The 27,038-nt window shown below is 49.1% G+C and overlaps 1 protein-coding gene across 1 annotated transcript in view; it reads left to right on the top strand.

The window, feature by feature from the left end:
• CUX2 (cut like homeobox 2) overlaps positions 1 to 27,038 on the top strand; it is a 94,209-nt gene that overhangs the window by 20,867 nt on the left and 46,304 nt on the right. The window contains exons 3-5 of the mRNA XM_032800608.1: positions 8,672 to 8,750; positions 22,264 to 22,401; positions 25,914 to 26,037. Of these exons, the coding sequence (XP_032656499.1) occupies positions 8,672 to 8,750; positions 22,264 to 22,401; positions 25,914 to 26,037 (341 nt within the window). The remainder of the gene's footprint in view (positions 1 to 8,671; positions 8,751 to 22,263; positions 22,402 to 25,913; positions 26,038 to 27,038) is intronic.

Below are 27,038 nucleotides of genomic sequence, written 5' to 3'. Positions count from 1 at the left end.
ACCTTGACCTCCCAGTGCCCTCCAGGAAAAGATTGCAATAGGGTTGGAATCAAAGGTTCTATAAAATGTAAGAAGCTTCCATAGAAACGATTGCAAAACCTATGAGATGAAATCCCGACCCCCTGAAGTCAACGGCAAAACTCCCGTGCAGCATTTCACGCATCAAATTTAAGCCAGTGATGTCCTTTCTGTGGATTGTTGGAACCAGCCCTGTGGAATTCTGTAACAAGGAAAGAGTTCTCGGTTAATTTTGGTGGGAAGCTTTCTAGCCCTATAGAAAGGCTCGCCTTGTTGGCCTTTTTCATAAGGGTTAAGGTTTAAGTCTTTTGTATATTTCTAAGGTGATTAATCTCAGATAATACATTGATAAATTGATTTGAAAGTTTAAAGTGCTTTGAAGATGAAAAGCGTTGTAGAAAGACTAATGTTAATATTATTTATTACTGTGTTTTAAGAAAGGCAGTACGGTGCTTCAGAACGCCCGCCGTGGTAATATTTAGCATTTGAGATCTTTGCCTGAGCATGTCCATTTGCTCTCTTAATTCTGCTTGTCACCCTACTCCTTGTTTTTACCTTCCTGTCCCAGGCAGGCAGATTGTGTAGTGCATAAGGCGTGACCTGGGACTCAGGATCTGTGGCTTTAATACTCAGCTGAGCTACCGACTTCCTGTGTGACCTTTGCCAGGCTGTATAATCTACCCTGGGCCTTGGTTCCAGTCTCTGTAATGGGGAGGGATTCTGCCCTCCTTCACAGGGAGGCTGTGGAGATAAAATCCCCTAGTGACTCTGAGGTTGCTCAAATATCATAGTGAAGAGGGCTATATAAAGTTCCTCTTAAAAAAAACCCCAAAACTTTTATTACCCTTTTACTCTTTAACTACATGTGTTTGTGAGTGTGCACGCAGAGGTGTTCATGTGTGTACTTAGTGATTTTGTTCTTTCATAGAAAAAAGAAAAGTTCAGTACTGGATGTATGACCTTCTATTGTATGTGAATTTTAACATATCTTTTACACAGAATTACATACTTTTGGGTTCTGACTAGAATGAACATTTGTCTCTCTTCCATTTGAATATTACAGATTTTATGAAACCCCCAAACCATTTAAAAATGGGGAAAAAAAGTTAAAGCCCCTTGAGCTCTTGGCTGATATAGATCTCAAAATGATTTCCATAAGCAGGAAGGCAGAGTTAGCCACACGTTGCAGAGGGGGAAATTGAGGCACAGAGGTATGAAATGATTTGCTCAGTGAGTCGATGGTAGAGCTGGGACCAGAACACAGATCTCCTCCTGAATCCCAGTCCAGCCACACTGCGTCCACTTGGCAAACCTAAAACCCAAGGAGAATACAGGATTCTGTACAATATCTGCTCTTTCCTAATTCATTGCTCCATGGGATGAGTTTATGATGCTTTTTGCACAAGTTGTACAGTCAACACTAAATAGTTCTCGTCTCAGCCCGTGATACTGAGGCGATGCTTTTATAAAGTAAAAATTGGGCTGCCATAACACTTCCAATAAAAGTCAATACCGATGATTGTTTCCTCTCCAGTGAGATCCCTCTACTTATTTGAAATGGAAAGTTACGTGTCACTGACATGGGTCATAAGGTTGAAATGTGGGTGCTCCAAGCTTAGGCACCTATGTTCACTGGGGCATCAGGATAAGTGGCCAGTTTTCCACGTCAGCTGCATGTTCTCAGCCCCTTTGCTAAGCAGGCCCCTTCTAGTGAGTGGCTGGGACCCAACCTGTGCCCACCAAAATTAATGGAATCTTTCCACTGACTTCAGTAGATGCCTTCGGGCCCTAGTATGTATTTAGGTGGCTAATTATAGGCATCCAAGTTTGAAAATGTTGACCTTGAGCCATCGTGCCCTTTTGTTGTGCTAGCAACTGCTAATGAATATTAGTAACCTAGTTCTCTGGTTCTTGGCTGATAAAACAACTGCACTAGAACGGTGAGTCTCTGGGAAGGCAAAGTCTGCGTTCATTGTAATGTACAGGCTAGAGATGGAATAGGGCTCCATAGGGATATTGTATTCCAGTGCAGAAGCATTGCAGTAGCCTCTCCTGCTGTAAAAAGGAGGAGCCTTAAATCGGCTTTTAAAACCACCAAGAGATGATGTGCAGCTGGATAATGCAGAGAACGGAACTTTGTCCAGTTAAAATGCACACAGAGCTCAGATAATTTTCCGCTTGTGTTACTGGCCTATTGCTGCTGTGTTTGTGGTGTTCTTTCAAACCCCCTGAAGCCGAATTTGTTTGTGAAATGCTAAAGAGAGCCCCCAAATTTTGAAGATGCTGAAAGCACTAGAATGAGAAAGTGAGTCTTTGTATTAGATGCTAAAAAAAGCCATGGCTTATGCAATTTTAACAATAGAAAAATGATCTTTGTGCTCTAGTGACTGTGAGCGTGGCTGGTGAATTACAAATGAGTGGTTTGCTTTTGTTTTGAATGACAAGCAATTTAAATTCACTCTTGTGTGGGGGTTGGAAGCTTTTCTAGCAATGGGAAGACTTCCTCCCTCCCCCTCCAAAAAACAAAACAAAAAAACCCAAAAAACAAACAAAAACCTCTCACCCCTTTAGATTGGTGAGATTGTGGAGCTGTCACTGTGCTGTGGCTGGAAGTTAGGACTTCGTTCGATAATGATCAAATCTGCGATCGCTGTAACTGATGATTACACCATGGCTCATACCACTTCTGCCAGTTGGGACCAGTTCAGTTGTAGTTTCAAACAGGACCTGGTTCTCTTTCTAGAGGCGCACAAGACCCCTGCTCTTCCTTGAGTGGAAGATGATTATTAATACAGACAAGCTGCTCATTGCCTTATTATTAGCTCTGAAGTTATTGCAAATGTTAGAGTACAATGTATCTGATGGGTTTTACCCTGAGATCAGCCTGGCTTCCTGGTGAGATTTCAGGGTATCTCTGTCCAAGGATAAATTAACACAGAGCAATGTTTTTTGATCCTTGACCTTTTCTGGAATAAACCGAATTCTGTTACAATAATGCGGTTGGTCCAGGGGCTTTATCACAACTCTGAGCACTTACGCAATCAGTGCTCTGCACTTTCAGAGCACGGAATGAACATCCAGTAATGAATCTGCCCAGTGCCCCCATGAGGATGGGGAAAAGGAGGCATAAGTGGTACCAAAGCCTGGTGCTGGGTCCTCTGCCCAGGGGAAGGAGGTCGAAGCCGAAGTTTTCGAATGTGGCTGTCTAAAGTCAGACGACGAAATCCACGGTTAGGTGCTGAGCTGGGACATGGGAGATCGTGAGGCTGTTCCAAGTTTTGGCGCAGACTTCCCGGGGGCCTTGGCAAATCACCGCGGCCTCAGCTCAGCAAAGCCCTTCAGAATGGGCTTAAGGCCCAGACCCCAGAAAGGAGTCTAGGCTCCTGTCTTCCAGGAAGCTAGGATTGTAAATCCCTTCATGACTCTGGCCCTAAGGATCTAACCTCTCTGTGCTTCAGTCTTCCCCATAAGTGAAACAGGAGTAATAATACTTTCCTACTCGAGGATAAATGCTTTAATATCAGTGAGGCTCTTGGGTACTCATGTAGTGAGCACCCGAGAGAGCCCTGTACGCTATAGCTCAATCCGTGCGTTCTGTTGTTATCAGAAGGGCTAAGTTCCCTGGGCCACTTCCTTTTACTTTCCTACCTGCCTCTTAAATCTAACATTCGCGGCCCAGAAACTGGCCCCAGACCTTGCCGGCCAGTCAGTGGAGGAAAGAGAATTAGAACCCTGTGATTCCAGGCTCCCAGCCTGGTTCTCAGCTAGCTACACCATGCAGCCTGCAATGACTTGGCGCTTCAACACCCTCCGCTGGAGTATGTGGCTAGACAAACGCCATCCCGGTCTCACTCGTCGCGGTGGTTTCAGCCTTTTCCCCTAACTTTTGTTACGAATTCAGGGCCTGCTCCCACAAGTGACAGCACGTGGGCGGATTGCCATGGCTACTCAGTGCCCCAGCGAGGTCGGGGGGGTTGCCTGGAGGCTCAGCTGGATGCTGCTCCTGGCAGGAGCAGAGACTTAGCGCTAGTGAAAGTGTCAGGTGATTGTTGATTATCCAATTCCAAGCAGGGCTGATACAAACTTTCTCCCCACAGCCTTCAGAGACCAGCTCGGTCTTTAGGCTCTGTGCTGAGACTCCTCAATTCAGTCTCGTGCTTGGAGCGAAATCCATGCGGTAGCACAGAGATGCTCTTTGGAAGGGGATATTTGTGCGTCCTGGGTTCCCTAATTTTAACCTCTTTTTTTTCCCCCATCTGTCCAAGGACTGGAAGGCGATGGATCATGCTCTCTGGCATCAGCAAATCCATCGAGGATGAACGTGAAAGTTCTGAACAAAGTCACTTTGATCCAGATTCTCCAGGTTATTTAGGCACCTAACTCCTACTGATTTTGATGGAAGTTAGGCACTTAAAAACCTTTAGACAGTCAGGATCTTAGTGAACAAAGAGCTCTGCAGTCAGGTGGGAGCGAGTGGGGAAAAAAACCCCAGGATTGTGTAGGCAAATGCTGAAAAATTAACTGGAGTAAAAGATTCATGCTCATCAATGTTGAATGGGGATGTTGTGGCAGGACTAATGTATTGGTCTGGTATTAGCCATGCAACGCAGTGGAGCTTAGTTACCTCTAAAATGCGCAGTGGTAGTCTGGCTGCAGCCCCTCTGGGAGGCTGCACACCCTGATGGGAAGGCCCCTGGGTTTGCGAGGACTAAAAGAAAAGGGGGAGGGGGGAACTGGGGTCTCAGCCATCCCACCCTGACCTGGAGATGTCAGCGTGGCTGAGGCTTTTCGGGGTGTGTGTTGTTGGACCCAGCTCAGCAGCCTGCCATTAAAATAAAAGGTGAAATTCTTATTTCTTATTTAAACTCCAGCATTAAATTATAATTTTCATTTACTCAAAGCGCATCAATGATTTATCTTGGCATGACATTACTGTAGTGTTAGGAATTTAGCCAAAGGCAAAGGACGCAGGGTGTGGATCCTGCACCAAGCGTAAACTAGTTACTTTGTTTAATTCCATGGATCCTTTTGACAACCTCCTCCCTCCTCACTGCCATGTGGGCACCTGGGAACTCCTGCCCTCCAGGGGCAGCAGACATGTATGGGGAGTAAATGGGGCAGAGGCTACAGAACCTCAGCCAGATAAACTTTTTCTGACCTCCTGACATTTCTCTGCCTGTTAACGCTGTCGTGGTCATTGTTATATTTATATTACAGTAGCGCTCAGAGTCGCAATCTGTGGTGAGGCTTTATTGCCCTTGGCACTGGACAGACTAATAGTCAGAGATAGTCCGGCCCCTGTCTACAATCTAAATAGATGGACAAGCAATGGCTGTATTGTCATTGTTCCTGTCTTGCAGTTGGGTAAACAGGCACAGAAAGAAGAAGTGACTTGACCAAGGTCACACAGTGAGTCTGTAGCAGAGCCATGAGTTGACTCGAGGTCTCTCGAATCCCTGTGCGGTGTTGTGCCTTAACTGCAAAGCTGTGTTTCCTGTCTTGCTCATGTCTGCTCTCTGTGGGGCTCCCCCTGAGCCATCTCTTGGGTTTGTGGGTTCCAAATTAAAATAACTGCCCAGTGCATGGAAAGTCCAGGTCTCATGATGGGACATAACGTAACAGACAACTCTTGGGAATGGAGGCACAGCTGCTTGCATCTGGCAGGATTTCAGGGCCATGGAGAAGGGTGAGGTAAACGCCTTGTGACTGGCCAGCCATATCTTTCTCTTCCTTAACAGCTGGGTGTTTCTCCTCCCGAAGGAGAGGGACGGATTCATGCACACAGGCAGTGTGCTGCTTCTTAACGCTGACTGCGAAGCATGTAGTGAAGCGAGGTGAGCGCGCTGGCTGGCCTCTCTGCCAACCCATGTCGGCAGGGTTGGGTAGCCTGGGGGCTGGTGGAGTCGTTTCTGTAGACCATGCTACGGGGGCCACACGTGTCTAACGTTGTGGGGGTAAGGAATATGCTCCAAAGGCAGGTTTAGCACTAAGCCACCTTCAGGTAGAAGCAAATAAAACCAACTGAGCTGCATAATTTGCTGGTCCAGTGGATACGGCACTGAACCGGGAGTCGGGAAACCTGGCTTCTCTCCTTGGTTCTGCCACTGACTCATTGTGTGTCCTTGGGCAACTCCCCTGAGCGCTCTCTGCCTCAGGTTCCTCTATCTGTAACAAGGGAGTAATGATACTGATCTTCTGTTGTTGAGCACTGTGAGACCTGCAGCTGAATAGTGCTGTATAGCAGCTGACTACGAGTCTGCCTTTCTCCTGGGGCTGGAATGGTCTCCACTGACACGGAGGGTATTCACCCACGAAAGCTCACGCTCCAAAACCTCTGTTAGTCTATAAGGTGCCACAGGATTCTCTGCTGCTTTCACAGATCCAGACTAACACGGCTACCCCTCTGATACTCCACTGACACGGTGGTTAGTGTTACGGCTGACATGGCGCATTAACACAGGGCTTAGGGTTGCTCGCACCAGATCACTGCTGTGATTCCTACCAGAGAGCTACAAGAGTCTCTCTCTTCTGGGCTCGTCGTGTGTGTGTGTTCGCTTGGGGGTTGAGTGGCAGCTGGGAAGGTGAGCTGAAATGTGCTATCTGTCCCCAGTGAAATTTCACTGACAGCTTTCCCTAAGGTGAGGCATTAGAGGGAGAACTGACAGGTTGGCTTTGCTTGGAGGTGCCTGGTGCTGATGTCCCATTAGGTTCTTCTAAGTGGGATTCTTTGTGCCGTTACCTCTGCAGCGAGGATGCCTGCGTGGGGAGCCTGGTAGGTACCAGTGAGAGTTTGCGTCTTTCATAACACAAGAACCCGGGGTCAGCCAATGAAATGAATAGGCAGCAGGTATAAAACAAACAAAAGGAAGTACTTCATCACACAGCGCCCTGTTAACCTGTGGAACTCCTTACCAAGGGATGTTGTGAAGGCCAAAACTATAATTTAGTTTTCAAAAGAATGAGATAAGTTCATGGAGGATAGGTGCATCAGTGGCTATTAGCCAAGATGGTCAGGCATGCGATCCTGTGCTTTGAGTGTCCCTAGCCTCTGATTACTTGAAAGTCCCGTTACCTCCAGGTATCAGAGAGCAAAGACCAACCCCAAATGGAGGGATGTGCAGTGCACTGACACATGACGAGGCCATCTTCCGAGGCAGGCAGTTGCTCTGTTGGATGGAAGAGGGATCTGAAAGCAGGGGAGACATTGGGTCTGTTCCCAAATGTGCCAGCTCCCAGCGTGACCTCATGCAAAGTGTGTGCCCTCTCTGTGTATCTACGTAGTCAGCCCCAGCACCTCCAAATGTTAATGCCTTTAACCTCACAGCACCCCAGGGGGCCGGGCAGGGCTGTTCTCCCCATTATGCAGTTGAGGAGCCAAGGCACAGATATTCAGAGGTAATTAGGCTTCTAACTTCCATTGATTTCAATGGAGCCTTAATTCCTCCCAGGATCTGGGCCAGAGAGGCTAAGTGACTTGCTTGTGGTCTCAGGGGATGTCTGTGGCAGAGCCTGTTCCCCACTTTCCTATCTGTACTACAGGGATAATAACAGTTCAGTTAAATGTTCTCCCGCATTTGATGAAAGGGGCTAGACACACATCAAGTAGCATTATTATTCATTCTGATGAGCCTGTATCCCCAGGCTTTTTATAAAGTGCCCACAAGGTCCGTCCCTGGAAATATCACTTCCAGTGTTCCTGTGCGAATATGCCAGTCCCATTTCCACCTCTGGTCAACTAGACAAACCCCATAATAGAACTAGACCTTGTGAAGAGCTCAGCAGAGGGGCAGCTCGTGTGGACGTGGCTACATCTTCAGGGTTTCTGTTAAATAAGAAAGTTAGAATATCGTGGGAGTTGGCAAAAAGTATAAAGGCGAAAAGCAAACAAGCTGGTGGAACAGGTTTGTGTGCTGTAAATTGACCTACAGGACCGGGGAAATACACACCAGGTTCTCCCTGTCTGTGGAATCTAAACACTGCACAGGTCAGCTAGGTCAGCAACACGAGCCGTTGTAAGCGTGGAATCTTTTTCTCTTGGCACTTCTCCGTCATAAGGACCTCGGTTTGGAGTTCAGTTCCTTCCCCCACCCCAGTTCCCTGTTAGATCCCTGTAGTTATGGTGGAAACAACTTGATCAAAGAGGGTCCTGCAGCGTGCCCTAGAGGCGCCCCGACTCTGCATTGCTCTGTTATAATCTTAAAGTCAGCGGTGACCTCTGCTAAAAATAATTCCTAGCGTGAGCCAGAGAAACCCCAGCAATCAGAACTTATGATCAGAAGCGGCACCAAGCAATAAAACGAAGGGTCAAAGGCTGTTAAGTGTTATGATTTTGTTTACTGGTTCGAGAACAGACCCAGCAGCTTTGCAGTGAATGAAGTTGCACAGCCCCTGCGGGGTGAGGCGAATGTAGGTGGTAATTATTAATTCTTTGTAGCAGGGCATGGATTCTGATCTCGGTTACGCTCGTGCCAATCTGGAGCATCCCTGCTGCAATCCAGGCATGTGGCAGGGAGTTCTGCCTGTGGCTTAGATGGGGGTGACTCCAGATTCATGCCGGGTTAGCTAAGCCCAGAGCCTGGCCTTCACGGGTTTCTTCTCTTCTTTGAAGTCCTGGTTTCGCATTTCCTCACCTCATATTTTTATTTTCCCTCAGGTGATTGCGCTTAGTAAAAGAAGCAAGGAGACTGAGACGGCTTTCCTCAGTGTTTACAAGCAATTAATTGGAGCACCAGGTAAGGAATGCTTTGGCTACTTAGCTGAATAATTAATGTTGAGAACAGACCGCCAAGCGGCCATTACAAGCCAGGATTGCTATGTATGCTGCATGCTCCGGCATCATTGCCTTGTCTTGGTGCTCGAGGCTTTCTGCAGCTCCATCTCTCCCATTATCCATCCCTCCAATTGCCCAGAATCGGGTCTCGTTCCAGTGTCCTTCGGGCGCAGCACTGCATCCTCAGTGTTGCTCTCCCTGCGTCGCGGACGGGATGGTGGCCACTAATTTTTCCGTGTTATTTCTGAGATCTGAGCGAGTGGAACAGACAAGTGGAAACATCTTTTGCCATCCTTGTATTTCGGCATGTGAGCCAAATGCATCTTGACGTTAGAAAAGGAATACGTTTGCTCAAGCCTTGTAATAACACTGCTCCTATCCCCAGTTGTGTTTTCGACGGTAAGTTAACTACAATGACTGAGCTCCTTTTACAGCCCAGCTCCCGACAAGGACATGTAGGGGGTTTAAACACGCATAGGGACATCCACTGAACCCTACACCTAGCGCTGTTCAGGCCCATCCGTGTGTTTGTCTGAGCCCTTTTGAAAGGAGAGCCAGTTAAGGATGACCCCAAGGTTAACATACAGTAACTAGGCATCCTGAGCCTAGAATGAACTGTCAGCCCCGCCGTGCCCAGTAATAACAATGCTTTCTAGCACAGGGTCTCACAGCCCTGTGCAAATGGTCTTCCCGCAGCCTTGCAAAATCCTGCTTGTTGGCTCACCTTGGATGACTAGTGAGGGTTTGATGGGCAAGTAAAATAACATTGATTTTTTTTCATTCTCATCACAATGGTAAGGGCGGGTGAGCAGATTTGCTGCCTGAGCTGGTAGATGTTCACAAGTGGTTTAGCAAGACTGTGTTGTCTCCATCTCATAGATGGGGAAACTGAGGCACGGAAAAGTTAAGCGACTTGGTGACGTCCAGCAGCAGAGCTGGGCCTGTCACCCTGGTTCTTGGCCAACCAGCAGTCAACTCTGCCTCCTGTCAGATTTGTGTGTGGAGCAAAGCAGTGTGATGCAGTGGTTTGGGTGCTGGACTAGCATTCAGGGGTTCTGGGTTCTAACCCTGCTTCTGCCTCGTTGGCTGCATGAGCTTGTCAAGTCTCTGTGTCCCTAGAAATGGTGCTGACTCCTGCCCAGGACCCTGAGGCTAAAACCAGCTCCCACCTCTAGTCTTTGGCATGGGTGAGCATCTTCCCCAGCAGTGGACCCATGCTGCTGCTCTTGGAGCTCCCTCGGGGAAAGGACTAGAAGCTCTGCGGAGTGTGGCCTTTCCACACCTTCGACAGGCTCAGACTCCCCAGCAATGGATTTGGTGCCTGGCCCTGCGTAGAGGGATTGAGCAGTAACTGCTAACAGAAAGCCCCACGTGTCGTACCAGGGGCTCTTGCTTTGCGCTAACCTCGCCCGTGCAGCACCTGGCAGGAAGACGTCTCCTGGTAGCAAAGAACCAGTCAGAGGATGAAGAGTCGTGAGGTGCAGGAGGGCTCCGGCAGAGGCACTAAATCATCGGGCAGACATTTAGGAATAACAAAATGTTTTAATGATTTCTTTAGGGAATTCAGGAGACACATTCCTGTCCTCATTAAATTTTATCCTGCGACACAAGAACCAAATGTCAGAGCCCGGATCTATTCGCTCGTCCTCCCCGCGCAGACCCCACCTCAGCGCGGGCGCTCACTCCTGTAATTTCAGCCATTTCGATGCTTTCCTTGACAGGCAGATTCTTTGTAGTCTACTTTCGAAGCGACACACAAGTCCTGATTCAACGTTTTTGTTTTGAATGGCTGCTGTCAACACGGCTCCCCGGCGGAGGCTGATTGCTCAGCGAGTGTTTTGAGAAGTGAGCGGGGCTGTGTGGCTGCAATTACGAAAGAAGATCGTAAATCTTTTCAATATTGTTCACACAGATGTGGCGTGAAGTGGGGGGGGGGAGCAGTAAAATGTGTTAAAAGCATAATTAATGTCATTGTTGCCGAGGGAGATTTGATTTAAGCCTCCCTTTGACTTGTGTAGCAGAGGCGGCTGATTTCTGTCTCGCGTTGGGCAAACTCACGAGACGCAGACCCAGGCTGGAGGGAAGGGGCTTGTTAGCGGCGCGACTGGGAAGAAGCAGGTGAGCACATGGGCTGAAGAAGAGAGAGATGCAGGGGGAACAGGGCGGGTTGTCTCCATTGAGGATTTGCCTCCGTTTCAGCCAGCGGTGTAGCTGCGCTGGTGCAGCCCATGGTGTAGACAGGAACAGCCACTGTTTGCACTGACCGAGCTGATACCAATGTCCAGCAGGGGCATACTTCGTCAGTGCAAACAGCAGCTGTGCCTGTCTACATTGATGGCTGAAATTGGAGCAAATCCCTGGTGTAGACAAGGCCTAGGATGACCAGATGTCCCAATTTTATAGCGACAATCCCGATATCCAGGGCTTTGTCTTATATAGGCTCCTATTATCCCCCACCCCCGTCCTGATTTTTCACACTTGCTGTCTGGTCACTCTAACAAGGCCTGAAGCTATATCCTCTGTCTGTCTGGCTAACTCTAACTGTAGCTTCTCCACTGTAACCCCTGAGCGTAGACGCAGCCTACAGCGATGGAAGGGCTTTTTTCGTTGCTGTAGGTATCCACCTCCCCAACAATGGGAGCAAGGCTGATGGAAGAATTCTTAGGTCAGCAGGACTGCGGCACTTCGGTTGTGAATTTTTCACACCCCTGAGCGCTGTAACTGGGTCAGCCTTAGTGCCGCTCAGATCTTAGTCCCAAATCCAGCCCCTTCCTCTTGTCCAGAGAGGCTTCGCTGTGCAGGGGGAGGTACCTTCTAGCTCTGCAGGGGCTGCCTCGGGGCATGTGCAGGATGGAGCAGGGGCAGTGGATCTGCCACTGGGTGGCTCCACCAGCCATTGGCTCCTACACAATGCCCCCAGGCAGTACCAGGTGTCTGGAAAAAGCAACAGAGAGTCCTGTGGCACCTTTAAGACTAACAGACGTATTGGAGCATAAGCTTTTGTGGGTGAATACCCACTTAGTCAGACGCATGCAAAGTGGGTATTCACCCACGAAAGCTTATGCTCCAATACGTCTGTTAGTCTAAAAGGTGCCACAGGACTCTCTGTTGCTTTTTACAGATCCAGACTAACACGGCTACTTCTCTGATACAGGTGTCTGGAGACTCTCGCACCCCTGAATCTGAAGCAGTCTCAGCCCCTGCTCCTGCCTGGACATGGGGGGGGCAGGTACTACGCAGCCCCCAAGGCAGGAGTAGCAGCTGCTATCACTTTACGGTGACCTTGTGAGCCGGAGAAATTCCTTCCCTCACCACATGGCCACTGAGTGACTGGGGCTGGACACTAGGAGGAGCATTTCCCCCTGGGAGGATACTGCCGCTTTCCCAAAGGGCTCAGGAAAGTAACTAGCCCTCCCCTCTCCCCCAACGTGGGGCTGTGCTCTCAGCAGGGCCACGTCCGGGGTCTTGGAGGGGTTCCATTCACCTCACCTGACCTGATTCACGCAGGGAGCGGTGCTGTGTCACTCACACTAATGCCAGATGACATGGGAAGACATGCTGTTCACTTTCAACAGCAACGCCACATGACAGGCCTCCGCGTGCGTGCAGGGGGCTGAAAGCGAGCTGGTGGGCTTGGCCTGCTCTGCTAGTGAGCTGCTTGTGGGACCAGCCCAGAGAGAGCCCTGCAGATGGGAGAGCGGGAAATGCCCTGCCAGAGTCAGCCAGTAGAGGCGGGGGAGGTTTCATGGTCAGTTGCATGCAAAAGGAAGGAATGAGAGTCCAGCTTCCTGCTGATTCCAACAGCAGCAGCATTTGGCCTCTTGACTTGAATATCAATGGGAATTTTTGCCCAAGCAAGGGCTGCAGGCCTAGGCTCGGAGGGGAAGGAGTCCCAGGTGGAGGAGCTGGCTCTGGGGAGGAGGAAACAGGGAAGATGTGGCAATGGAGGCAAGGACATGTGCAGGGTTCAGTATGGGGAGCACGTAGGGGTGTGTGGAGACCATAGGAGAGTTAAAAGCCGGGGGACGGCTGGGGTCTGGAAGTGGATGGGTAACGGTGAGTGAGGCTCTCCCTTCCTGCCGGTCCTGAGTGATCCAGCTGTCTGGAGTCCCTCAAACGTGCCAGGCACAATGTGGTTTGCTGGAGACACATCATTGTTCTGCAGCCACTCCATGCGGCTCCACAGCAGCTTTGATGTAATGTGTAATTAGACGTTAACTAGAGTAATGTTCCGTGAGTATCACGTGGAGCTGGAACATTTCAGGACCCAGAAAGGCGAATGAATTATTCAGTAAGTAACTCAGGTAAGAACAGCCAAGCTGAGTGGGAAAATACAACCTAAAAATCCAGGACAGCAAGATGTCAGGCCAAATTCAGTTCTCTCCCACATGGCTCTGCATTGACTTTAGGCTGGATGAGCAGCCTCAGAACATCCTCTGAGCATTAGCACTGACCTCTCGTGGGCCCTGTATTAATCAAAGCGGGGGGAAGGCTGGTTCTGAGGCAATAAGAACCATCCAGAATGTTCACCCAGCCCACCAACCCCAAGCAAACCCTTGGTCAGAGTTCTCGAAAGTTTGACCAACGTTTGTGTCTCGAGACAGGACATGAGGTGAGCTAGGAGTTTCAGCTTGAGTTACTGGCGAGAGGGGTTCAGCCTGGAACCCAAACTAACCCTTCAGGGGTTCCCCCGTCACTAGGGCTGCAGAGCTGAAGCGCAGTGAAGGTCACTTCCCAAGGGCACAACCTTCAGTTACTGACAACGTTTAGATTAAAAGATCTAAGTTATACGGCCCACCCCAGAGGTCCTTGCTCAGTTTGACTCCACACGTCTTCAGACACAATTCCCATTGGTGCCCAGGGGCCAAATCCTGGGGTATCTTGAGTGCTCACTGCTCCCCCTGACTGCAGGAAGGGCTTTGCTTTCACAAGGACTCAGTACAGGAAGGACATCTGGGTTCGGCCCGTCATGATCCCAACTGGAGCTCAGAGATGGAACCAAACCAAGACCCTGCTCCTGTGCATGACCACTTCCAGGATCAGAGCCTGAAGCCCCTGATGCAAATACCCCTGACAGGATCAGAATGGGAAATCTGCAGCAGTCCCTTCGCTAGGAGATATGCGAGGTCAGCTCCCCTTCCCTCGCCATTGCAGACATCCCCAGACTTTCAGCTCAGAGCCACACAGCTAGACGGACGCCATCCCTCGTCGGCACTCCGCTTCCCCAAACACACACGTCGCCAGCGGGAGCCTCGGTCTCTCTGCGGCAGAGTGTGGGAAGGTATTTTGTCTTTTCTTTACCAGGGAATTGGGTTTTCCTGGAAGATTTCTTAACGAAGCCAAAAACCCAACTCTTTTGGACGCATCAGTGAAAGGGACATTCCCCTTCCCTGTGAAGTTGTGAATGCTAAAATAGTGTGCAGTAGCACCAGCTAGTGGTTGTATTTGGCATCGATAATTTAAGAAAAATACCAGGCCAATTTTTAAAAAGACTGTTTTGTATTCAAGTATTTAAAAAAAAAAATCAGCTGGTTTGGTCTCTTGTGAGGTTAGGCTCTAATGAAATCAAAGTAAGTTAGTCATTTAATTAAGCATCGTGTGCACAAATAGATTAGAAATTGCCACACAAAGCCAATATCATTTTAATCCACACTGTTTTCATAGGACTCTGTTACCTATATGTGGACGGGCTGTTTAGCCCACAGATCACATAAAATCTCTCCTCTCATGTGGACTAGCCAGGAGGGAATGGTGGTGTGCTGCTTTAAGCTCAAATGTTTTCTTTAGCTCTCCCAGGTCCAAAAATACGTAATCAAAATGCAAACAGCTTACATCTGAAGAGGAAATGTTTAGAAAATGTGTCATTTTTATTTCAGCAAAGGCCTGGTTGGTGAAAGAAGCTAGATGGAAATGCTGATACAGGCAAAACTCCGTCGCAGCTTTATTACACAGGGTAGTGGCATAGATTTTTGCTATTACATTATTCCTTGTTACAAAGAGACAGAGGAATTTGCCATAACAGATTGGATCATTGGTCTGTCTAGCTTTTTATTCTGCATTGGCTGTTCCCTGGTGCTTCCGGGGCTAGCAAGAAAAGACCCTCTTGGTGACACATCTACCCCAGGGATCGGCAACCTTTCAGAAATGGGGTGCCGAGTCTTCATTTATTCACTTAATTTAAGGTTTCGCCATGCCAGTAATACATTTTAATGTTTTTAGAAGGTCTCTTTCTATAAGTCTATAATATATAACTAAACTATTGTTGTATATAAAGTAAATAAGGTTTTTTTAATGTTTAAGAAGGTTCATTTAAAATTAAATTAAAATGCGGAGCCCCCTGGACTGGTGGCCAGGACCCGGGCAGCGTGAGTGCCACTGAAAATCAGCTCAAGTGCCGCCTTCGGCACAAGTGCCATAGGTTGCCTACCTCTGATCTACCCAGTGTGTGCAGTGGGAATGAGATGGGGAATCCTTCACGACCCGGCAGTCTATCATCTTAGGCCGTGGAGCATGAGGTTTAATTACCTATATTGTTATCTTAGCTTGCATAGCTACAAATGTTATTAATGGCTGTAAAATTATCCTTTTTAAAATCAGCCACGCTATAGGTCTTCAGCTAATGACCCTCTGCAGCTGGGAATTCTACAAGTGGACGCTATGCTGTGGGAAGGGATGGTTTCCTTTTACTGGTTCTAAATTTATGGCCCTCTAATTTCATTGAGTGTCACTTTCTGCTAATGTGTGCCAGGTAGGATGCAAGGGTTAGTCAACTCTCCACTAACTTGTTTCTTTACTGTAGCTTCCATGTCCATGGATAATCCATCAGTTATACCTAGGAATCAGGTTTATTCAGTGCTCATATATGGTAATCTGATGCCCTTCTGTAGTTCCCTTCAATTCAAGGATCTCAAAGTGCTTTGTAAACATTATTTGTATTTATTTATTTCGATTTTAAAAAATTTAAAAGACGCCTATCCAAGGCTGTGGACATCCAAGACGTTAATAATACAGTAAAATCCAAGCAGCATTACAGTCCTCATCAGGACAGGGACTCAGCCAGGCAGCCACCCGCAGAAACTGCTTTCCATCCTATCATCATTAGGGGCATTCCCACCGTCTTGCAGCATGCCTGGAAAGTCAGCAAATCCAAGCTATTGATCAAGGAATTTAGCCTCCCAGCACCATGATGTAATCATATTATTGGCTAGTATTATTCTTCTCACCTAACATAGGGAAACTGAGGCACAGAGCTGGCAAAGCATTTATTTTCAGGACTTTTGGGTGCTTTAGTTTTGGGGCATCCAACGTGAGATGCTTGGGCCAGGCTTTTCAATGGCATTGAGCATCTGCAGCTCCCACTGACTTCAGCTGGAGTTGTGAGTGTTCAGAAGCTCTGAAAAGTGGGGCCAAGGTTTCCAAATCTTAATAATAATAATTATTGGAGATATACCAATCTCCTAGAACTGGAAGGGACCTTGAAAGGTCATCAAGTCCAGCCTCCTGCCTTCGCTATCAGGACCAATTTTTGCCCCAGATCCCTGAACTCACAACCCTGGGTTTAGCAGGCCAGTGCTCAAACCACTGAGCTATCCCTCCCCCCAAGATTTTGGATGAATCTTGGCATCCAAAATTCATCGATTCGTAGATTGCAAGGCCAGAAGGGCCCATTGTGATCAGCTTGTCTGAGCTCTTGGGTAACACAGGCCAGAGAGATGCCCCACAGTAATTCCTAGAGCAGCTCTTGTAGAAAAGCTGCTAGTTTTGATTTCAAAATTGCCAGTGTTGGAGGATCCCCCAGGACCCTTGGTAAATTGTTCTGGTGAGAAGCCACTTTTGAAAATTTGGGCCCAAATGACTTGTCCAATGGATTAGATATCCCTGATCTCCTGAGCCAGAAGCCCAAGACCATCCTTCCTTCCCTAGCTCGGGGACACTGGGATTTCCATTGTAAGCCCCTGGCTTTCATTGGTTCCTCTAACTCAATCATTTTTGCCAGGTTTTCCAATGAGCAGAGCTCAGACCAGACCGAACCTCAGTGTGGGGGATTCTTGGCCACTGTTAGATACATTGGGTCTGACCAGGGGCGGCTCTAGACATTTCGCCGCCCCAGGCACGCCGGTCCCACAGCTTCGGTGGACCTCCCACAGGCGTGCCTGCGGAGGGTCCGCTGGTCGCGCGGCTTCAGTGGAACCGCAGGACCAGCGGACCCTCTGCAGGCATGCCGCCGAAGGCACCCTGCCTGCCGCCCTCCTGGCAACTGGCAGAGCACCCTCTGCGGCATTCCGCCCCAAGCATGCACTTGGCATGCTGGGGCCTGGAGCCACCCCTGGGTCTGACTCTCCTCTCACGCCTGGGTAAATCAGGAGTAACTCCACTGGAATCGTAGTGTTCTGTTGCGGTAATACTGCTGCAAGTGAGTGGGGAATCGGAGAATTGGACAGCCAGGGAAATGGATGTCACAGGCCAAACAGAGAATGAGCAGCAGCTGGTGAGCTTCTACTCACTCCAGCCACCACCTCTTGAATCCCAGTGGAACTACCTTTAGGGATTAGTGGGTAGTCCAGAGCTCCTGGGTCGTGTTCTTTGCTTCGGCACCAACTCACCATCATCTTTGGGCAGTTGCTTCTGTGCGTTGCTTTGCCCAGCTGCCCTAGGGTAGCACAAAAGAGCCTTAACAGGTTTAGAGACTGATCTTCCATTAGTGCTGGGCAGTGACTCGAGGCTGCAGCGGTGAAAGGTGAGCACACGAGCTTTGCTCCTCACTTGAGCATGTTTTCTTTTTTCCCTGCTGTAATTATCAGAATGAGCCTTTTCTCCTCTCGGTTCTTGCTGAGAAAGGGGGATTTCGAGTGGTTCTTTATACAGCTGTTTTTACTGTAGTGAGAAGCTAGCTCAACATATATTTGAAAGCAAACAGAAGGCTCCTCTTCCCCCCCCCCCCCCACAACTTGTATACCTTAGTCACTCTGCCTGACATTCAGCTGATGCCTCAAATAATTCTTCAAGACAAAGTAAATGGGATTTCCTTTGGTACAGCGATTCTTCAATTACAGGCATTTTAAGTATGCATATTTTGACAGAGTCTCCTTGTTGTCTGGTCTTTTTATTTCTATAAAGAAAACCACCCGGCTGTGTTTCAAAATTAACAACAGTGGATTGTTGTTCTCTGGATTTCGGCAGAAATGGTGGTTGCATGAAGAAATTAATGGAGAATGGTTTTCATAAACTAACTGCAGCAAGAGATGGAAAAGAACAGTGTGTCCATCAGGGTGTGATGCCAGTGCAGGGATATAGTAATTTGCTCAGGGCCTGTTGTTCAAAGGTGCCGAATGCTTGCAGTCCTGCTGCCTTCATTTGAAATGGTGACCTATTCTGAAAACCAGGCGGTAGATTCCTTGGGCAAGATTCATCGTTGCGGTAACTCAATGAAGTTAGTGGCGTTCTATCAGGAATGTATTTGGCCCGTCTTGCTAGAATGAAAAAGGCCAGTGTTTCAGTCAATGGCCTCCATTTTGGCAGGCTCGCTAATCCTGCTCACTTAGCAGTGTAAGTGTTTGATGGGTGGGGATCATCAGAGACCTTGATGTTGACATGAATTAAATAGCGGGTGTTCACTGGTGCAGTTTTGCACCTTCAAAACTGTAGACTTGGATAAAGGTGCATTTAAAATTTGACCCAAGGGGCTATATCCGAAGCCTAGGGAAAGACTCCCATTAACTTTAGTTGGAATTGGATCAGGTCTTTTATACATAATGTCAAGGTAGAAATTGAAAGGTGTCAAAGGAGCATTTTGGTCTTTGACTAATATTTGCTTCATTTTGATCTTCTGTCCTGGAAAACGTATGGAGCCAATTCTCTGTTCTTCCAGAGGATTTCTTCATCAGAAACTGGAGAGTTCAAACTGGTCTTACAAGGAGACTTTTGTAACCATTTATACTCGGTAGAAAGCAACATTTAGCAGACCTTCACTGATATAAATCACTTTATCTCTGGTATAAATCAATTTATCTCCACTGAAGTCAGCCAGGCTATGCTGATTTATGCCAACTGAGGAACTGGCCTTCCATACCCAAGTAAAGCCTTGGAAAATATGCTTAACTGGCTAGTGTGGTTGAGGTTCTTGGTCATGGGCCACACCTAAGTCTTCTCACTGACTTCACTGAGCTTTGGGTAAGATTGACGTGAAATTGGATTAATTTTGCTCCAGTAAACCCCTGAAATCTGCCATCTGTTACTAGGATTCCAAGATGGTCTCTGAGAAGAGAGTTCAGACTGTAATGTCGGTGAGTGTTTCCAGCTGCTCCAGAATGGTTAGCGTCATTGTTGACGATTTAGAGAATTATTATTTCCAGCCATTTCAGCTTGTTCATTTCCTTGGCAGTGCATCTGGTTAGGGCAGTTGGGGCCCAGGCTATCACTGGGATTTTGTTCCCGTTGTTTATCTGAGTGTAGCGCCTAGAGGCCCTAGTCATGGGCCAGGACCCCAGCGTGCTAGGCGCTGTACAAACACAGAACAAAAAGCTGGTCCCTGCCCCAAATTGCCTCCGCTCTAACTACAAGACAAGACCACAGAGGGCTGCAGACAGCCTGACAGGAGAGAACAAGGGAACGAGGCAGAATGAGACAGGATTGGGCTCAGCACACCAGCAGCCTAACTGGTGTCAAGTTTTCATAGGCAAACCCAATCCGTACCTGAATCGCGGCATACCATGGTGCAAGCCAGGTCCTGCTGCAGCTGGAGAGCACGAGGATTGCTGCTTGTTGCGAATCGCTGGTTCCTAACCACTGCTCTGTGCACCACTACCAGCGCTTCAGGCTTTTGTGTGACTGTAGGCGGCTTCCTTTCCCTCCCTTATGCCCTGCTCTGCTAGAGTCCCAAGAGGCAGGCTGAGAAGGTAAAGGATTAGCTTGGTGAGTAGCCCAAGGAAATGGTCCCAAGAGTCCCAAGAGGCAGGCTGAGAAGGTAAAGGATTAGCTTGGTGAGTAGCCCAAGGAAATGGTCCTGGGTAGTCAAAGAGCATCTCCCAAGACCAATCTGAAGAGCATGTCCACTGAGGTCTTGCTCCTGTTAGTCATTGACAAGATGCCCATTGAATTCAATGGAAGCCAGATCAGGCCTCAGCTCGGCTGCTCACCTCCATTACAGCATCTGCCCTGGGTACAGACGAGATGGCAATCGTTCGAACAATTCACCCACTAGGGTGTTCCTCCAGCGATGGGTGCTCCAGAAATGCAGTACAGGCCCATTTATCCAAAAGGCCTGGGGGACCTCCGAAAGCTTCAAATAACCAGGCATACACATGTGGCCTCGGATAACTAGGACTTTCAGGTAAAGGGGATTCAGATAGCTGGCATTTAATTTCACATGTGCCCAACTTTCTACACACGAATAGTCCCGTTGACTGCAATCAGGTTGACTAATCATGGGTGCAAAGTTAAGTCGGTGTGTATAAGTGTCCGGAAGACGGGGGCCTAAGTATATAAATATACGTGGCTACAAGAATCCTGGCAAACATAAAGGGGTCAAATCCTGCTTCCCGTGGTTAAAATTCTCCCCCAGATAAAAGACAGACACAAAGCCCATAGGCCCAGATCGTCAAAAGTATTAGGCGACCAACTCCCAGTGAAATCAGCTAAATACCTTTGGGGAGACTGGGCCATAGGTCTTAAGTGGGACTTGAGTGGGGCATTCACCTTGATTGGTCAACCTTCTACACGGGGTGAATTTCCCCCTTTATACGAGCAGGGCCACTGGAATCAGTAAGACCATTATTGGCCATGACACTGGTGGAAATCCAGAGCAAACATGTTCACTCAGAGGACTTACTCCAGGTCTACCTCTGTGTAAATGAGATGAGGACTGGTCCAGTGGGCTCCTCACAGGAGTAAGGCAATCAGCATGGGCCCTGTAGCCTAGTTAATTGCCCTGCCTTTGATTTTAAACTGACTTTGCGCCTTGTCGACTTCTCACCACCAAATGTCTCCAAGCGGTCCCTGTACAATTATACGCAGCAAGGAAAATGAAAGGTCAGTCGGGCTGTCCACACGGCTGTGGCGAGCTGGCACCATTCGTTACTACCACCTGTAATTATTCTGCATTTGATACCATCGTAGGCTGAGGGAGTTGTTCTTAGCAACAGAGCTGGATTTTATTGCCAGTTGTTGTTTTGCAGTTGGATTTGTGCCATAGGTGTGGGTAGAAGGCAGAGAGCTTAGCTCTCTTCCACCTCCCTGTTTATCTAACTTTTTGACCCTGGAGAATTTGATTCTATTTTTTTCCCTCTTTTCCTCTTAAAAAAAAAAAATTAACCTGGCTCAATAGGAGGCATTTTCTTGAACTTATTAAAAATCCAGACTTGTAAATTAATTTGTTCATGTTGTACAATGGCAGTGCAGATGGACTCATTAGCATGCACACAACAAATAATTATAGATGAATTTTTAGCTGGACTGCTTAATGGGCTTGCTGGGTTAATTATGTCAATGTATAATTACATCAGCCCTGGGAGACATAATGGCACACCCTGCTGAGCAGACACTAGCTAATGATGGTGTAATGCTGACAGAGGAAAGACGTACTGTTCTGAATGCACCTGCTTACCTCTGCACAAACTGCCATTGTCTGTGCCTGCCTTTGCCTAAATAAACAGGCATCATCAGGAGTGTGTGTTGCTGGCTGGCATTCGAGCAGGTTTCAGGGTGGGAATGGAGGTTCCACATGACTAGAAGGAGTGCTGAAGGCCTGGGATGAAAGCCTTTATCCTCGCAGCGCTTAAGAGTGTGCTCAGACTTCAACAGGGCTCGTTGGCTAGTGTTAAGGACAATCTCAAAGACGCCACGTTTGGATTCTGATCTCCCTGCCCTAAGGCCTAGGTTTTAAAAAGCTCCCATGTGCCCCGAATGCCTGTGTCACTGAGGCTGCGCGGCCTAGCTGGTGGTTTGCATGCACACCGCTTTTCCAGGACCGCTGCGCTGTACGGACACGTGGGTGACTGGGGCAGTTAGAAATGGGGGTCTAAATCCAGAGCTAATCCATTGACCTGGCTGCAGTCGCTTCGGATTGATGCTGGTGTAACAGAGAGCAAAGTCTGGCCTCTTTAATTGAGGAAGGTGGCTGCGGCATGCACACTGTGCAGAATCGATACAGGGATTTGTAAGAGGAAACCCATCCTGCCTTCCCTGCTATGCGGGAAATGTGGGTGTGCAGGGAGTGCAGCCTGGGGCTCATGCCTAGCTGCCATGGCCATTACAGTCCGGATCAACTGCCCGCTAAGGGAGGCCTGTGTTCCCCATGACACAGATGGCCTTGATCCAGTGCAAAGGATCAGTTACGCTCACCGTAGCATTGGTCACCATCCCTGCCCAGGCATGCAGGCTCTGATCCAGGCTGCAAGCATCTGCATTGTTCCCAGACGGTGCGGGGGCAGCTCACTGCCAGCTGCTGCCCCTCACCTCATTGCCTTGCTCTCCTTTAGACCCTGTTCCTGTCCTGGAGGTGGCGCAGAGCTCAGAAGAGAGGCTGCAGCAGGTCCAGTGCCTCAACCCCGAGAACCCACCCCTGAAGGAGCTCAATAGGCAGCGGAAGAAGCATCCAGAGCTCCTTGGCACCAAAGGTATCTGCTGCTCCTCCCGTGCCCTGGTTCATTTCTGGCACCAGGAGAAAGGGGAGCCAGGGGCATTTCCTGTCCTGTCCCCTGGCGCTGGGGCAGGCAGAGGCCCTTGCAGGCCTCCAGTTGAGTTTCCAGCTGGGTGGTAATAATAACTCTTAGCGCTTGTATGGGGCAAATCATCCGCCCTGTCTGTGCTCCGCTTGGGGCACGGGACACCATGGTGACTGGGAGAGGGATGGACACTTCTCTGCACTCCGCTTCAGGGCTGCAGTCACCTCCACAGCCGTGGGTCGGGGCCAGGCCAGGCCAGCATTTCCAGGGTGGGAGCAGCTTCATGGGGCTTTTGCTCCAAACCAGCTTTTGCTCCAAACCAGCTCAGTTTCTTCCATGGAGCTTTTCTTCCAATCCCGACTCGGAGTCAGAGGTGAGAATGGAAGGCCGGGCTGATCCCCCTGCAGAGGAGTGGGCCAGCTCCCTGCAGCCTCGCGCTCTCCCTCCCCTTGGCCAGGGACCTGCTGGGATCCACTGTAGACTAATCAGTGCTCCCCTGTGCCCAGCGAGGGGCCGCCTGGGGGCTGGTTTGACGGGTGAGGGCTGTGCTGGAGAGTGCCTGTCACAGAACCATCCCTCCTGCCCCCTCCTGATGCCCTCTGTGGTATGTGGAATCTGTTCTGTTTGATGCTTTTCAGGGAGGGGCCCGATTCTGTGTGCCCCCAGGGAGTTGTCTACTCCCATTAAAGTCAAGGGGCCTGATCCTCAAAGTCGATGGAGCTGTGCTGATTTGTACCCAGCTGATTACCGTGAAAGGGGCTGGGCAGCCAGGGAGCAGAATCAGCAGCAAATGCCACACCCTGCTGCCCTCATGCAGGCTTGTCAATCCAATGGGCTTTAACGGCCTTGATCTGCATTTTCTCCCGGCCTCTGGCAGCCAAGGGACAGGACAGAGTCCTTATCTAGGGCAGCCCCCTGCCATTCCAGGTTCTGTGCAATAGTACCATGTGCTCATTTCTTTCTCCACGAGGGTGGCACTTCTCTGAGGGCCCCTCTGCAAACCCCAGTGAAATGTCATGTCACCGAGGGTGGAGAAAAAGAAGACGAAACAAATGAATTCTATTATTCATTAGCAACAGCACAGTTAACATTGGGGCTTAGTTTTAAAAGGGCACTGTCAGAATAAAAATCACAGACCAGTTCTTCAGCTGGTGTAATTTATACAAAGTTTTTCCGCAGTAGATCTCAAATGGCTTTACAAAGGAGATCAGGGTCTCTAGCCCCATTTTACAGGTGGGGAAACTGAGGTACAGCGAGGGACGGTGGCTTGCCCAAGGTCACCCAGCAGGCCAGTGGCAGAGCCAGAAACAGAATCCAGGTTTACTGAGTCCCTGTCCAGCGCTCTCCTCACGAGACCCAGCTCTGGTGACACTGATTTATGCCAGCTAAGGATCTGGCCTTGTACTTTCAACAAACTTTTGTTTCTTACCATATGTCACTAATGACTCCTCAGATCCTTAAAGCTGAAAAGGAGCCTGAACGGGCCCAAGTAGCTTATTTTGCACTTCTTGCAGCTTGTCTGGTTTTTTGTCTGTTGGAAATGCAGGAGGTCACTTTCACAGCTGGCTGTGGTCAGTTTCCCTGTCAGGTTCTCAATACAGCAGCATTTGGGGTGCGAACCACTTTGGGCCAAGACAGTCATTGCAGGACCCAAGATGATGCAGCCAGATCCTGCGAGGTGCACTGGGACTGGGAGGGTGCTCAGCAGGACTGTCCAGAAAACAAGAACTTCGCGAGAAATGTCACAGTTTCAACATCTGTTTTCCTTTTGCATTGGAACAAAATCTAGAGCATTCCAAAGAAATGGTTAAAAAGCAAGAGAGAGATCAAGCGCCAGCAGCCCAGTGGGTGTGGCGGTTACCTGGGGTGTGGGCAATGCAGGTCTGAGCCCCTGCCCTTCCTAATTCACCAGGTAATAGAGTTGGAGCTGCTCAACTTTGTATAAATAATGAAACATTCATTGAGCCAGAGAGGGAGAGACTCACGCTATGGGCTGGGTCGCCCACGGTGCATGCTGTAACCAGCAGCCTGCTGGGGATGTGCGTATCTCTCTCTGGTTTTGACCAGAAATTCTATCCTGGTTCTCAGAAACCTCCCCCATTAAAGTTTCTTTGAACCTGGTAAGTTTCCACAAAAACTTTTTGGTTTTGACTGTCATGGAGTTCCCAGGCAATGCTCTGGAATTGCTCCCTACAAAGCCAGTCGGGACACTTGGTGAAGTCTCCTCTCTGTGAGCAGACTGTCTCCAGGGCAAGAAGCTCCCACGGCTCCCACCTTTCTGGGTCTGACCTTGGAGCATTCAGCATCCTCTGCCCCTCCATGCGCTTCCCACAGTGAGTCTGCCCTGGCAGGGTCCTGAGGAAGCCGCGGGGTCCTGCACCCCTACTTTGCAGTCAGACGTGACTCTTAGCCAGCCAGTAAAACAGAGGTTTATTAGATGACAGGAACATGGTCTAAAACAAAGCTTGTAGGTACAGAGAACAGGACCCCTCAGCCAGGTCCATCCTGGGAGGCAGTGAGCCAGACACCCACGCCTGCCCTCACTCCTCGTCCCCAGCCAGCTCCCAACTGACTCACCCTCCAGCCCCTCCTCCTCTGGGCTTTGTCCCTTTCCCAGGCCAGGAGGTCACCTGATCTCTTTGTTCTCCAACCCTTTAGCTATCTCCTTGCAGGGGGGAAGGGCCCTGGCCATTAGTTGCCAGGAGATAGTGTCGGCCATTTATGTGCACTGACCCTTTGCTCTGCAACACTCTCACTCCCTAGAAACTTAAGAAATGCATAGGGGAAACTGAGGCACACACACAGTATTCAGAGGAAACATTAAGAACAATCCCACTTTGTCACATTGACCAACTAGCATTTCCTGACAAAAAGCCCTTTTTGTCTAAAAAATTCCCAGCCAATTCTGGTGCACAGCACCAGTATAGAGTAGCCTGAAGACTACCGGCTTCCAGTGTTCCAGCCTAGAAAGCTACACTCTTCCCCTCCCCCACCCCCAGACCCTCATGTGCAAATCGCATGAAAATCGCAGCCACGCAGAGTGTAAATAATGACAGGCCTTGAGCTCTGAGAGCTTTTTATGCAGAAGATTGGTTTCATGCAGGCATACTGTGCTCCAGGTTGGAGGCGCAGTGTAGTGTAGCGTAGACAGCTTTGCTGGTCATTTACAGACTTTCCCGCCACTAGGAGCTGAAGTGGTTCGAATGAGACTATTAGCAGATGTAACCTAGCCAGGAAGCTGCCACTTTGGCAGGCTTCGGGCTGCACTCAGGATTTCATGCCCCGCTGTGATCGTCTAACGCAATTGACCAGCGGAACCTGCAGAATGTATTAACTCCGTGGCTGAAGTTCTGGAAATCAATTCTTTACCCCCTGAGATTGATCTCTTGGCCCTGGAAGAAGCGGTTGCTTTTTCACTTCAGTCATGCTGCTTATGTGAATTTTTCTCTCCCCCTCTCCCACAGAGCAAAGAGGGGGAACGTCTCCAGCTGGGCTCACGGTGTCAGAGGGAGCCAGGCTCACTAGCATCAGCAGCAAAGCACTTTTCACAGACACCTTGCTGCAGAGAAATGAAGCCGAAAACCAGAAGTACGTGAGTAGCAGAGGATGGACCTTAAAACTGAAAAGTAAATACGATCTAGATCTACCTGGGGTGGGAATGTGAGTCTGTCTGTCTGTCCACATACATATTCCTCTGTCTGTCTGTCCTCCTTCTAGGTCCCCATACAGCTCTGTCTATCCATCCTCACCTTCCCTCTCGCCTGCCTAGCATTTATTCTGCGCTCTTCCCCCTAGCGAGCTAGGCCGAGGTTCACGTGTCCTGTCTGGCAACACAGGCCCAGACTCTGAGCTGTCACACCAGGCACCATCCTCTGCCTGCCCTACCCATCTCAGCTGTCTCCTCTACTGTAGAGGTTTGCTACTGGGCCCATCCCCATGACCTGAGAGTTTCAAAGCTCCCTAAGGGATGTGATTAACGTTTTTCACTCAAATGAATGGTTCTTTCCCCAGTTATTTCTGATATCTAGATTTCCTCACCTCACAGGCTGGCCTGTCAGCATGCAGCCTGCTCCGGCAGGGGATCTGAGTTTGAGTCTCAGGCCAGCAGGTGTGGAAGAAATGGGCCCAAAATCAATCCTGATGTAAGTGACTTTTGACCCCGGTGAAGTTACATTAGGGCTGGATTTGGTCCATCGGGCTCGTGTTCAGGTGCAGGAGCTCCAACAGCACTCTAGGGCGCCCCCCTCTGGCCGGTGCTCACAGTGGTTACCAGGATCCAAAGGGAGTTTTCAAACCCTCCAGGGATGCAACTTCATTCAGGGGAAAGGGAGTCCCCATCTGGCCAATGCAAACCAGTCTGAAATAGGGGCTTATGCTGGCCTTGGAAGAGATGCCCATTGGCAAAGATGTGCTTGAGTGAGAGAGACGTTTGTACACTAGTGCATACAAGATAGTGGGTGCGTGTGAGTGTGTTTACACGTGTATTTTGCATGCACTCTGTTGTGGTCATTATACTGCCATCCTTAGAACTGGGAGTTTATTTCCTATCCCCATCTGGTAAACATGGTAATCACCGACTCGTATCTTTC

This window comes from Chelonoidis abingdonii, chromosome 22, assembly GCF_003597395.2.
Source record: "Chelonoidis abingdonii isolate Lonesome George chromosome 22, CheloAbing_2.0, whole genome shotgun sequence".
In the NCBI taxonomy this organism is placed as follows: Eukaryota; Metazoa; Chordata; order Testudines; family Testudinidae; genus Chelonoidis; species Chelonoidis abingdonii.
Note: the sequence above shows the minus strand (reverse complement) of the source record. Positions and strands in the feature narration are given on the sequence as shown.